Genomic DNA, 15248 nt, shown 5'->3' with positions numbered 1-15248 from the left:
TTTTTGTTTTGTTTTATTTTTTGTTTTTCCTTTTCCTTTCCTTTGTATGCAATTGTGGACATATCAAGTAATTCATTTACTATTTGAATAAATGTAACTTCATTTACATATAGGTACATTTAAAGATAAAGTGCCAAAGTTTGTTGATCCTCATATATTTTTGCCAACCTTACTTTTAGGTAGACATCGTAGCTATGTTATACGTCCTTCTATATAAATTAAAATAAAAATTTAGTCAAGTACTCAACCGTGCCTTATAATTTTACGCCATTTTGAGAATAAAATAACTTAAGGTATTGCCAAATCTATACTAATTGAAACGAAAATTTCTTTAGATTATAAGTCTAGTACGTTAAAATGAACTATGGAGATAATTTGAGTCTATTTCAGCCAATGGGAGAGCGTAATGATGACGCAATGGAGTCTTATGATTGGCTTATTTCTTGACGTCATTCGAGCCATTAATTAATGATGATTTAAACTATCTCCGTAGCTATTAATGTTATTAAAAACTGAATTAGAACAATTAACGCCCAAAATTTTTGTTCAATTATTTAATCCTAGAAAATTCTTCCTCGTCTTAAATTTTGATACTTTTAAATTAATAGGGTAATTTCATTATATTTTGTTGCATACATCAAGTATGTAAGTAAGATGAGTGTTTTTCAATTCAAGAGCTTGTCATTTAGGCTAAGTCTAGGAGCACTAGTGAATCTGGATGTTTTTTCTTATGTTCGTTTAGATCAAAAAGAAATCATTTCTGAAGCGGTATTTAATGGGTTTTAATAAAACGTAGGACGCTTGTAAATGAGCGAAAGTAATGCCACGACTTTCAAGAATGTGATTAAACGAGTTTTGTATTTATAGTCTATGGTACATTAAAATCTATTTCTATTATAATTTGATAAAAAAGTACGATGTCATATGAAACATAACTTGAAATTAATGTTGGATTACGAATATCCATATTATTATAATATTATTAAGTTATTAACCTTTATTTTATTCTTAAATAAGGGATAATTTTAAATTAAATATTGAGTATAACATAAAATATGAAGCTTTATTTTGAAATTGAATGTTTTCCAAATTAATTTTCTCATGATATAATTTTATTTCTCGTGATATTACGCATACACGTACTTTTACGCACAAATACATACGTACATAAAATTATTATTTCATAAAGATTTTCAATGTACAATGGAGAAATAGAATATATGAGTATATTTTTAATTAAGATTATTTTTAATACTTATAATAAGTAAGACTAATTACAAAATCATCGAGATTCATTAGTGCCCCTTAAAATTATCGAATGTTCAAAGCATACTGTCAATATTTCTAAAATAAATTAGGTAGTCAGTGTTAAATAATTCAATAAATACGTAATTTCAGTAGTAATTAAATGTTTTTCAAGCGACTTTAGTTGTAAATGAATTAATTTATTTTTAAATGTAAATGAATTAATTACATTTATTGTTTGAATAAATGAATTTTGAATTGTATTGTAAATGTTGGTTTTATTAACGTATAACCGTTGGTTTTATTATTTTTGGTTGTTAAGTTTTTTATTGAGTTAACGTTAATAAAATCAATTGGACTCATGCTCATTGTAAAATATACTCACATTTAAGGGAATAAGGTTGTAAATTGTACGGTAATTCCAAATGTGACTTTGATATTACGTAAAGCTCGTGTGTAATCAGCATTAATTGGATTAAAACATATATGTTAAACATTTCTTTTAATCATCCCTTTTACAATTAATTTGCTACAGTTTCGAAAATAATTGCTCTGTTTGGGCTTAACTTAACGGTGAAAATAAAAATTTCAGTTTAAATCACTGAGGAATAACGTTGAATTCTACTGGTGAAAATCTTCTCAAAATCGGTCCAATAGTAACGCAGCTTTTTTGGTATAAAAAAAGGTTTTCTTTTCATTATCTTAATATAGAAGTATGTAAAAACAGCTTTGTGAAGTAAATGAATTTATGAACGGATTTAGAACACGACTTATTAATTATCCTTACATCAAGTGTATTGAAGATTATAGATGACGTGAAACAATATTCTGATGTTTAAAAACATTAATAATTACTCAGAAACGGCTAGACCGATTCATAGGTAGGTACTAATACTCATTTTGGAAAACAACAAATGATCATATGTCTCGGGCAGAAACTAGTGTATAAAAAATCATCTATAAAGACAATTTTAAATCTACTTTTGGGTTTAAGGCTCACCAAAGGGAATACATACTTAAACCCTTTTATTTTCTATGAATTGTAAGTCCAAGTCTAAAACCTAGGTACACTAAAGAAAGAAAGAAACTATCTACCTACTGAAACACACACAATTCATACTAAAAAGTAAAATATTAAAAACATAGGGTCTGTCTGTCTGTTACAAAATCACGCATAAAGAAAATTATCGATTTTCATGAAATTTGAACTGATAGAGCCAAAACATAAGCTTCTTTAGAAAGCGTTTTATATAGGAATCAAATAAGGGAAGTAAAGCGAGTGAAACCACAGGGCACGGCTAGTCTACATTACAACTCTTCAACCAACGAAGCAGCCCCAGAATTAAAAGCAGGTAATTAATTATACGATGAATAAGTTAAAAACATACCATTTACTTAATAACTTAAATGCATTAAGTACTAAGTAATGAATGTACGTCTTACAAGACGTAAGTTAAATGGGACATTTGCATAATTATATAGGTTGCACACACGAAATATTTTAAAGAAATCATTTCTAAGGGAGTATAAAATGGGTTTTAATAAAACTTAGGGCGCTTATGCACGAGCGAAAGTAACGCCACGACTTTCTAGAATGTGAATAATCGAATTTGATATTGTAGTATTTTGAACAAGTCGTAGATTTCACATTTGTTAGGTTGTAATATCTTCAGCATATTTTGATGAAACTGATGACATATTTTGATGAAACTGATTTTCAAACTTGGCAAGCCAGACACATAAATTAATATAATTAACTTCTAAGAATTTATTGATACATACGTATAGATATCATTTCTGATGTAGGCTTAATAATATAATTTGGAATATAAGTAATGTTCATATAAATCATATTTTATTTTTAATTTTAGCAGATTTTTTAATTTTTGCATTTTGCAATTACATCATTACAATAACCTACCTGTTACACCCAAAAGATATAAAATCATATATCGTTTATTTAAAAAAAATATGTCCTACCAATTAGCGTATTTCTAGTACCTTACACAATTATAACCTATTTAAAACATTTAAATCGTTTTTCAAGCGTTGAACCGCTCGTCTCTCCCCGCCTTACATCACAAAGCACCAACAGACAAAGCAAACATAGTTTTGTTTATCAAACTTCAAATGGGACGCGAATTTTTTGAATCCCACCCGACCGTCCCATCTTTAATGTATGGATTCTCGTATAAATGTCCACAACTGAATTGTATTTTTAGTGTGGTGCAATGATATTGAAATTTAAGGAAAATAATGTAAAAAGTTTGAATGAATTAATGAAGGAAAGTCTTCATTTAAAAATAAGTACATAAAGTAAACAAAAAACTGAACAGTAAATAGCCACAGGCAGCCTTATCGCTAGGTAGAGATCTCTACCAGGTAAAAATGCACTTAAATTGATAACATACGGCTGATGAACTTAACTATTATTAAAACGCAACAATATAAAAAAACACGTACCTATATAATATCAAAGGCAAGGGAATTAGAACACAGTTTTGAAGTGTTTGCTACATAAGAATGACTGAAAATTTTATACATAGTTTACTTGCAAATACTATACCTATACTAACTTTACCTATAAAAACATGAGAAAGCCGAACCGACGATTTCATAAAACACCAATCTTCCGCTGACTATTGAATCCCATCGAAACCAATTCAGCAGTTCTCAGCTTATTTGCCAAGTACCGCAAATCGCATTGAGCAAGTCGAATTAATATTCAAGTCCAAAATCTGAATCTAGACCTAAATATGCTAAAAACGGATCTAACGTCAAATGCAGATATCCATAGGTTAGTGCGGTGCAAGTTAAGTGCTGAAAGCGAAGCGATTATATTTTATAAGTGACTAGCTGCGCTCCGCGGTTTCATCCGCGTGGCTCCGCTCCTGTTGGTCTTTGCGTGATGATATATATCCTCGATGAATAGGCTATCTAACACCGAAATAATTTTACGAATCGTTAATTTTGAGATTAACGCGTTCAAACCAACAAACAAACTCTTCAGCTTTATAATGTTTAGTATAGATTACAGTTTAAGCTCGATTCACGCTACGCCGCGCCGTTCCGGGGACGGGCCGTGCCGGGAAACAAATGAAACAATATCCATACCCATTTCAACGCCCCGTTCGTGCCCCGTCCGGGACTCTATCAAACATTATTTATTGTATATTTTTTTATCATAATATTATGTTATAATCAAAACGGCTACCGTGAAATGATTTACCGATTTTTATGAAATGATTGTGTAAAATGGATTCGTATCCGTACCAAGTAATTCTATATTGGCCTACCTGTATTACCTAAAATATATTTCTACTAATTTTAATAGATAAGGCTAAATTTAATACATTTTGCAATTGAAAGAGATAATATACATAGAATCTTATGATTTAAATTTCAAATTAAAATTGATGAAGGTATTAAATAAACACATTGCACATAAAGCAAATGAGCTTTTATTATAACTACAGAATTAAAACCGCTACCGCTCGTCACTTGTACTATAAAATACTGCTTAAGAAGGAGTTTGTATTGATATGTTAATGGCCTTCTACATGATGGAAGTGGTTTTAACCGATTTATGGTAAAGAGGGTAATGCAATAGATCGATCTATATTCTAAAGATTTCGTTGAAAAGTCCAAAATATTTTATTTTTCGGAAAGGTTCCTAGGAAAGCGTTTTTGGGAGTTTTTCTCAGAAATGAGAGATGACTTTTTAGTTGAAAGTTGGATTGGAATAATGTAATTCTGGTGAAAAAGGTTTTTGTTTGAGTTTGAGTTTGGACTCTAATGACAACTTCTTTAGTAGAGTACGTAATCAATGAATTTGGAGATCTGTATAAAAAAAATGGGTATCATATAGGTAGCTATGAAAATTGTGTATTATGTAGTAGTACAAATTTAAAGAATATCTATACTATAATAATATTATAAAGCTGAAGAGTTTGTTTGAACGCGCTTATCTCAGGAACTACTGGTCCGATTTGAAAAATTATTTCGGTGTTAGATAGCCCATTTAACGATTAAGGCTTAGGCTTAGGCTAAGACCAACAGGAGCGGAGCCACGCGGGTGAAACCGCGAAGTGCAGCTAGTTTTTTTTAAGATTAAATGATTTTCCTATTTCCAATCATCACATTATGCTTTGATTGTTCCATACAGGTAAGTTGTTTTTAAGCTATTGCATAGCTTCTATCGCGGGCCTTGAGCGCGGGGACCGAATCGAGAAATTTCGTAACGAAAAACCTCACGCTCCCCACTCCGACGGGCGGAGGTGTGGCTTGAAGGTGTGGAGGAAGGAAGGTGGAATTATTACTCCATCGAAAAAGGAAGAATTCACGACCAGTCTACTCGGCTGGCCGGCCGTTAAGGCCCCAATAGATGATGTCAGAAAGTTGTATATATAGCTCTGTAACGAAAAAATTTCGCTTGCGCGATTCAGAGCGAGGTGTCGCTACAAAGGCATAACATGCAATAGCTTTACCGCGGCAGTCCCCGAGTGCCACACGTCGTTTTTTTATTTAAACATTTTATGCACCTATTTACTATAAAATATCTTATGTCTCTACAAATAGATTAGTTAGTATTAAGTTAGATTAAGATTAGCATTAGTATTTATTTTAAGCCTTCCAATAAATAAATGTTGTTCTAATATTTATCTAATGTAATAAATAAATAAAATAAAATAAAAAGCCTTTTATTCAGATCCACATTACAATTATTATAATATGATTCTAATACAAATAAAACTTAAAATCTAATGTAAACCTTAATCTAGTCTCTTATTTGAATTTGGCTTATTTTTTGTAGATCTGTTTGCCAGTCGACAAAGGCCTCCTCCAACCGTTTCCACTCATGTCTTTCTTGGGCCACTCTGTTCCATGTGACGCCAGCCACTTTTCTTATCTCTTCATCCCACCTTTTGTGCGGTCTACCTCTTTTCCTCGTACCTTCTCTAGGATACCATTGTGTTACACTTTTGCTCCATTTATCTTTTCCTCTTACCGTGTGTCCTGCCCATCGCCACTTCATCCTTCTAATTTTGCATGTAATGTCTATGACCTTTGTTTTGCTTCTTATGGCTCGATTTCTCAGTCGGTCTGATTTTTTCACATTTAGCATGCTCCTCTCCATTGCGTATTGGCATGATGAGAGTTTGCTAGTCGCGTTTTGTGATAAGGACCAGGTTTGGCTGCCGTACATGAGAACTGGTAGTATACAAGTATTAAATATTTTACTTTTAATATTCACGTGAAGATTTTTATCTTTCATAATCTCTTTCAAACTCCAGTACCTCTTCCAGGCATTAGTTATTCTTCTTTCGACTTCTTTGCACATCTGATTATCGTCTGTTATTAGCTGTCCTAGGTAAATATATTCATCTGTGTAATCAATTTGGTTGGTTCCCAAGTTTATGGTAATTCTCTCTCCATTTGTCATTACTCTTGTTTTTTCTGGGTTCAGTTTTAGTCCTACTTTCATGCTTTCCGTTGCCAATTCCTTTATCATTTTTGTTATATCTTCCGAAGATTTTGCAAATAGCACAATATCATCTGCGAATCTCAAATGTGTCAATAAGACTCCGTTCACATTGATACCAAGATTTTCCCAATTTAGACGTCTGAATATTGATTCTAGTACCGCCGAGAATATTTTCGGTGACAGGGGATCTCCTTGTCGTACGCCTTTGCCTACTCTGAAAGGTTCACCCGCCTGTTCTAATTGAATTCTCGCAGTACTCTGGCTGTAAACATTTTTAATTAAGCGGATGTATTTATGTTCGATTCCTTGTTCTTTTAATGACTCCCATATCTTTTCGTGAAATAAAGAATCGAATGCTTTGCTGTAATCGATAAATGCGATGTAGTAGGTGCATTGGTATTCTTTATACTTCTCTATAACTTGGCGTACAACGTGAATGTGGTCGATCGTTGAATAGTGTTTACGGAAGCCCGCTTGTTCGATGGGTTGGTGTTCATCTAATTTTCTTTCAATCCGATTGAGTATGATCTTGGCAAATACCTTATATATGTTGGACATGAGGCTTATAGGGCGGTAGTTTCCGATTTCATATTTGTCTCCTTTTTTATATAGTAGAATAATATTTGATTCTGTCCATTGCCGTGGGATGGTTTCCGTATTTAATATCTCGTTAAACATGTCGGTGAGGATTGGTGTTATAGAATTTTTACATTCTTTTAGGATTTCGTTGTTTATACCGTCGGGTCCTGGTGCTTTGTCTCTCTTCTGACTATCTATAGCTTTTATTACCTCAGTCTGGAGGATATTAGGTACATTTGAGGTTTCCTTTAGTTCACTTATATCCCGAGCTTCGGTGTATTCATATATTTGTTTGTAGCAAGATGTGGCGATTCCTAATATATTTGTTCTGTGGTGGTTCCATTCTCCTTTTTCGTTTTTAATTTTTGCTATCCAATCTTTGGAATTTGTTAATTCTCTTTGAGCTTTCTTAACACCTCCCGTTTTTACTATATGTTTTTCGATAATTTCCATTCTACTTTTTTTCCTGTCCGTTCTTATACTTTCTTTGATGTCTTTACTTATTTGAGCTAAATGCTTTCTTCTGTCTTTTACTTCTTTTGCGTTTATTAACTGGTTTCTTTGTTCTAGTAATTTCAAGGTATTGGTTGTTAACCATTTCTTCGGTTCAGATTTGATCTTAGCTATTTGATATAATTGGTCTTTAATAGTGTTCTCTATCCAGTTGTATTTTTGCTGAGTTCCCAAGGTCTTTGTGTTGTCTTTGAAATCTGTGAATTTATCTCGTAAGATGACTACTAATTGCTCCATTTGATGTTTGCTAAGCTTACCAATTGTTAGTTCTTGTCTCGGTCTAGGTTTCTTTGGTTGTAATGATTTTATTTCAGCTCTGATCATTTTATGGTTGGTATTGTAATTGAATCTGTTAATAACGTCAAAATTTGTTAAGCAGTTCTTTTTATTTGTCATTATAAAATCGATCTCATTCTTTGTTTTCCCATCTGGTGAAATCCACGTCCACATTTTCTTTGTATTTTTTTTGTATATTGAGTTTAAAATAGTTAAGTGATTTTCCAGAGCGAAGTTTATTAGTTGTTCTCCGTTTCGACTTCTATTTTTATTGCTGTAGGCGAATGGTCCTAGTACTGTATCTTCTTCTGGGCGCTTAGCTCCAATTTGGGCATTAAAGTCTCCCATGACAATTAGGTTTTTGTTGGCATGTTTTTGGATTGTGTTATTTAAGTCGAGGTAAAATTTCTCAATTGTATCCAGGTCGGATTGTTCTGTTGGTGAATATATTTGTAGAATAGACCATGAATCTTTATATCCAGGTAACTTTATATTCATCATAGCTATGCGCTCCGAGATTCCAATAAATTCTTCTATGGATTTTTCAAGGTATTTTTTTACTATGAAGCTCACTCCATGGTGGCCTGGCGTCGTTCCGATATGGTACAGTAAGAAGTCTGGTTGAGAAATAATTCTTTCTCCCATTCGTCTTACTTCACTGAGACCAACAATGTCCCATTTAATTTGTTTTAATGCATTTGTTAGTTCTATTAGATTTTCTTCATTTTTCAGTGTGAGAACGTTAAGGGCGGCGACGTAATATTTTGTTTCTGTGTTTTTCTGTATTGTTGGAGGGTTGCGGTCTTTATCCCCCACGAGGACCAGTCGGCTTGGGGGAAAATTTATTTTTTCTGTTTGTTTGTTGTCATAGTTAGTTTGAGTTTTCCGTTTTCCGATGAATTGCTATTGTTGATTGGGTGTAGGTTTATTGGTGCAAGAACTTGATCTGGGTCTCATTGCATCAAAGGCATTTTTCCTGTTAACTTTGGCAGAAAATAGAACTTGATGTTTTTTAGGTTGAGTTTTGGAAGGTGATGGTGAGGTCGTTGGTTCTCTTTTTCTTTTATCTGTGTTAGATTCTTTGACTACTAGTTTGTCGTAGATCAAGAAAGCTGTATTACCCTTTTCTCGTTCTTCCTTTAACTTCGGTAGCAATGCCTTTCTTTTCTCCAAAACTTCCTTCGAGTAATCTTCTGATACATAAATGTTCTTAAATTTCTTTTTATTCTTCATAATTTCATCTTTTCTCCATGAATTTAAAAAAGAACACAGCACCGGCCTTGGTTTATTCTGAACTATATTTTTTCCTAAGCGAAATAATTTGTTTACTTCGGATTATCTAATGTAGTTTTATTTAATCCTTATTTCCTTCCCTGTGGCCTATAAAACTCCTTTTCGCGATGACGGATGTATGTAAAACTCCGCAAAATAATCTCAACTCCAATCGAAAACTCAACAAGTAAACGCAATAATCTCAAATTCGATCAATCTCAGAAAAAACGTAAAAGCATATACCTGTACCAAATCCGTCATTGGTATTAACTTTGGACAACTTCGCAGAAGTTTTTATAATCTGTACGAGATTAGGATTTTTAACCTGTGCTAAGTAAATACGGTTAAGTGCTTTAAGGCGAAAGTTTTTTTTTAACAGACCCTTTTTATACAGAGTGTTATAAAAGGTTATTTAAACGATTAAATTATGGTTATTCTGTTACTATTAGATATCAAAAAACATATTACGATGCATTTAAACCAAACGAACATAGAGCTAGAGCAAGAGCTTTCTTTCGTGATCTTTTAGTGTAAACGAAGACTCGTGTTCAGTGTTGACTGTTATTGTTGAGGCAATAAGGTTCACTTTTGCTTGGTAAAACTTGATTAAGTAAAACGCACGTCTAATCTTGATAACGTTTATTTCGTTACTAACTCAGATCAAGTAATATGGTTACTAATTTCTAAAGCTACTTACTAGCGGCGGCGCGTACATACCGCCCACCAAAACCAAAACTAAACTAGGTTTTATCTTAATTGGCTAACATTTTGCTAAACGTTTTGCATTACATACTATTATCGAATATAAACTTAAACATGCATTCTTCAAATAAACAAACAACAAAAGGATTTTAAAATTAAGTTATATAAATCAACAATCAGTAGCTGTTATTATCTAAACATTGTACATTTAGATTAATTACGTAATAACATTTTGTTTTTTATAATTTAACTAGGCAACTAATATTTAAAAATCCAAGTCATTATTTATAGGTAATGGGCATAATTTGGAAATTGATCGCTTCATCAATTTTCCGCGGCATTTTAAAGAATACACCCGACATATCCCGTCTGCTCCCGAATGTTTTTCTAGGATACGACCTAAAGCCCATTTACCAGGAGGTAAATGTTCTTCCACAACCAGGACCACATCTCCCACTTTGAATTCATCTTGTCGTTTTAACCATTTGGGTCGTTGCTGTAGACGTGACAAATATTCTGTTTGCCATTTCTTCCAAAAGTCTTGTAGTAACCTCTGTGCATACTGCCATCGTGAAAGTCTGTTAAGGTTTATGTCTCTCAAATCTGGTTCTGGTATATTGAATGGGGCTTCACCAATGAGAAAGTGACCAGGTGTAAGAATATTCAAATTATCGGTATCTGTATTGTCGATTGGACACAACGGTCTGGAATTTAAGCATGCTTCTATCTGGCACAGCAATGTTGTCATCTCTTCGAAAGTTAGATGCTTATCTAAAATTCTTCGCAAGTGATATTTGATGAATTTCACCCCCGCTTCCCATAAGCCTCCAAAATTTGGACTGTAAGGTGGATTGAAGTGCCATTGTATGCCATCTTCTGCTAAAGTAGCTGGTAGATGGCCTGGTATTTGTAAATTAGCCTGTTGGAACAGCTCCAACAATTCCTTGTTGGCACCTACAAAATTAGTGCCTTGCTATCGCTCCAAATGTGGCTACATCTTCCCCTTCGAGCTACAAAACGTTTTAACGCGCCTAAGAAAGAATCAGTGCTTAAATCCCCAACTAATTCCAAATGAACTGCTTTTGTAGACATACATACAAATATGCAAATGTATGCCTTATTGGTTTTGGACCCTCTACCCCTTGAAGTTAAAATTTGCAGTGGACCAGCAAAATCTACGCCGGAATGTAAAAATGGCCGTGACGGAGTCACCCTCATCTCAGGTAAGTCTCCCATAATTTGTAATCTGGGTTTTGCTTTAAGTCTCGCACATATAAAGCATTTATTGATATAATATGATGAAACAAGTGATTTAATTTTAATAATCCAAAAACGGCTTCTTATATAATTTATAGTCAATTGTGTACCACCGTGTAGCGTTTTTTTGTGTGCATCAGCTATTATTAAAGTAGTTAAACAGCTCTTATTGCTTAAAATCATGGGATGTTTCTCGATTTCTACAAGATGGGCATGCCTGAGTCTGCCGCCCACCCAGAGAATATTTTCAGCGTCCAGGTAAGGATTAAGATTTTTAATACAACTGTTGCGTTTTATTTCTTTCTTTTGTTTTAAATCTTCTATTTCTACTGAAAAAGATTCCCTTTGGTCTAATCTTACACATTTGTTTAAACTGTCATGTAGCTCATTTGTAGGTAGTTATAGCCTTAACTTCTTTAATTTTCCTTACATTCAGAAACCGTGTGCAATAGACTATTGCTCTCAGTAATTCATATAAGTTATTAAATTTTTTAAATTTATTTGACCAATGTGCCTCATCTACTATTTTTGTATTTGCTATAATATTTTTCCTTTTTTCTAGGTTGGTGTTATAAACGAAATTTTTCAAAGAAAGCTGCTCATCTCGTAGCCATTTTGGACCTTCCCACCATAATTTACAATTTTTAAGTTCAGGTAATAACATTCCACGTGAAGCAACATCGGCAGGATTTTCTACAGAAGGTACGTGGTACCATTTATTTCCTATAGTTTCTAATATAGTTGCAACCCGATTCCGTACAAAGGTTTGCCATCGAGAAAGATCTCCTTGAAGCCAGGACAAAACTACGGTTGAATCTGTCCAACCATATATCCGATCGGTTGGTATGTGTGTAGCGTCACTTATTTGTTTTAATAATTTGGCAAGTAAAACAGCGCCACATAGTTCTAAACGAGGCAGGGATACAGGTTTAACCGGTGCAACGCGACTCTTCGCAGCTATAATGCCTGTAACATATGAATTATTTTCTACTTTGACTCTCAGGTAAGCTACTGCGCCATATGCTTTTGAAGAAGCATCGCAAAATCCATGCACTGTAACATCAGACATATTTTTAGTATGACTGTATAACCATCTATTTATTTTTATATCTTTTATTTATCTTAAACTTTCTTTAATCTTTAACCAATCTTCTTTTATTTCAGGTACTACTTCTTCATCCCAAGAAATTCTCATCAACCACAATTTTTGAATTATTATTTTGGCAGGCAGGAGTACAGGAGTTAACCAACCGAGAGGATCAAACAAGCGTTGAATCTCCGAGAGTATGGTTCTTTTGGTTATGTTTGCTGGTGACGCAGGTAAGTCAGCATAATAATGTAAAGTATCATCGACCACATTCCATGATAGCCCTAACGTCTTTACTGTTCCTTCAAACTTAAAATCTATACTCAGGCGAGAGCTTAGTTCATCGGAAGAAAAGTTTTTCAAAAAATCCTTATTATTTGATGACCATTTCTGTAATTTCATTCCTCCTCTACTAAGTATATTTGAAATTTGTTTCGCTATTTTTGTAGCATCTTCCACCGAATCCTGACCGGATAGTAAATCATCCATAAAAAAATCATTTTTTATTACATTAGCAGCCGCAGGATAGCCTTTTCCTTCATCGTTAGCAATTTGGTGAAGAGTTTTTACAGCAAGATAAGGTGCCGATGCTGTGCCGAAAGTAACTGTCAATAAACGATAATCCTTTATAGGTTCATCAATGCTATTCCTCCATACAATTCTTTGATAGTCAGCGTCCTCTGTTTTTATTAATATTTGCCTATACATTTTTTCTATGTCTGCGACAAAGGCAATTTTCCGAAGTCGCCATCTCATAATCAAGGATCTCATATCTTCTTGTAGCAGTGGACCAACAAGTAAGTCATCATTGAGCGATATATTATTTTTGCCTGTTGCAGACGCGTTGAAAACTACTCTAACCTTTGTGGTATCACTTGCTTCTCTAATAACTGCATGATGCGGTAAGTAAATAGATGGGTTATTAATTTCGCTTTCTGGAACTTCTTCCATGTGGTTTTAACTTTAAATATTCATTAATCACATTTATATACTCTCTCTTTAAATCCGGGGATTTGACAAATTTGGATTCTAATTGCTTAAATCTGAAAATTGAAATATCACGGGTATCACCTTGTGTTGCTCGTGGGGGTTCGTGTTTTACAGGTAATTTTACAACATATCTTCCTTCCGCTGTCCTTGTATATGTATCTTTATATGTTCGTTCACATGTTTCTTCTTCTATGCTTAATTTTTTGTTTGTTTCAGGATCCAGCTCCCACAACCTTTGCAACATTTCATCCACATCTATACGATGGTGCATAACTAGCATTTCATTATTAGATTTCATTTCCGTATTGTCTAACACGGAACCGAATAATATCCATCCCAAGCTTGTTTCTTGTGCGCATGGTGAACCAGGAGGACCCTTGATCAAAGGTTCCTTGATTATTTGTGCATATGTGGTTACGCCCAGCAGCATATCAATCCATCCAGGTATATTGTATGTAGGGTCGGCTAATACAAGACCTTGAAGATGTGACCATGAATTTTCACTGTCTATCAAATGTTTGGATGGTAATAAATTTGTTAAACGAGTAGTAGAAATGACATATGCATCAATGAACAGTTTGAACTTGTCGTCATATCTTGATAAAAGCTCTAATCCCACCGTGTGTTTTACCTTAGTTTGTGTAGATCCTATTCCCGTAATACTTACATCTATGGTTTATGTTTAACTTTAAGCAGTTGAGCAGCTCGTTCGCTTATAAAGTTCGCTTGTGAGCCTTGGTCTATTAGCGTGCGGAGTACAGTTATTCTGCCGGCGCCATCTGTAACAGGGACAAGAGCAGTAGCTAGCAGAGCAGAACCTTGTTTGGTTGCTACGAAAGAAGAGATAGTGTTAACCTGTTCCTCCAAGTGTTGCTCCTGCTGTTCTTCGTCTATCTCATCCTCCACCTGATTAAAGTGCGATTCTATGTTGCTGGGTTTGACCACGGCCATTGACTGATGCAACAAAGAATGATGACGCCGTTGACATACCTTACAAGAAACCCGCAAACGACATTTGCTCACCATATGCCCACTGCATAAACAATTAAAGCAAATATTATTGGAACGAACAAACTCATTCTTTTGTTGTGGTGTAAGTGATATAAATTCTTTACAGTGGCATAAAGCATGTTCTAGTTGACATTTTGGACAGGGTTTAAATTGCACTGCGGGCGTCGCTATATGGAATGACATTTCTTTAGATGTCGATGGCGATAATAACTCCAAAGTACGAAATTTTAATTGTAAAAACTGTTGTAATTGTTCCCAACTTGGTAATTTGTCGGTATCATTCTGGACATACTCTTCCCAATCCTTATGTGACTCTGGGTCCAATTTCTGTACAACCAGAAATATAATTAAAGGATCCCAAGAGTCTGTGATTATGTTTATGTTTTTTAAACTATTAAGGCACTCTGTGGTAGTGTCCAGTAAGTTCTTTATTAATTTATAATTTTGTGAGCTCATTTTCTTTTGATTAAATAATCTTTTTAATATTGAATTAACCATCATTTTTTTATTTCCAAATTGTTTATTTAATAAATTCCAGGATTGCTCATAATTCGCCTGTGTTATCTGAACATGTTTTAATATATTTTCAGCTTCACCAGTTAAGCTACTCTTTAAGTAATATAATTTTTGTACATCCCCAAGCGCGGAGTTATTATGCACCAATGACTGAAACATGTCTCTATACGAGGGCCAATCTTCATATGAGCCCGAAAACGTCGGTAGCAAGATTTTAGGCAGCTTTAACTGCTCGTTCGCGTTATTTGCTACTTCCAAACTTGTTCCATAGGCAGGACTCTTATTAGCGTTTATTAAAAGATCTTTTAGATCGGC

The 15248-nt window shown here is 33.9% G+C and overlaps 1 protein-coding gene across 1 annotated transcript; it reads right to left on the bottom strand.

The window, feature by feature from the left end:
• Nucleotides 1-14093: 14093 nt before the first annotated feature.
• Nucleotides 14094-14925, bottom strand: LOC123703877. The gene is made up of 2 exons (XM_045652061.1): nt 14262-14925; nt 14094-14185 (listed from the first exon to the last, which is right to left on the bottom strand). Exons 1-2 carry the CDS (start codon nt 14916-14918, stop codon nt 14168-14170), a joined length of 675 nt encoding a protein of 224 aa, XP_045508017.1. The 5' UTR covers nt 14919-14925; the 3' UTR covers nt 14094-14167.
• Nucleotides 14926-15248: the final 323 nt, after the last annotated feature.

This window comes from Colias croceus, chromosome 27 (assembly GCF_905220415.1).
Source record: "Colias croceus chromosome 27, ilColCroc2.1".
Lineage (NCBI taxonomy): Eukaryota > Metazoa > Arthropoda > Insecta > Lepidoptera > Pieridae > Colias > Colias croceus.
This window is presented reverse-complemented; position numbering and strand designations above follow the sequence as displayed.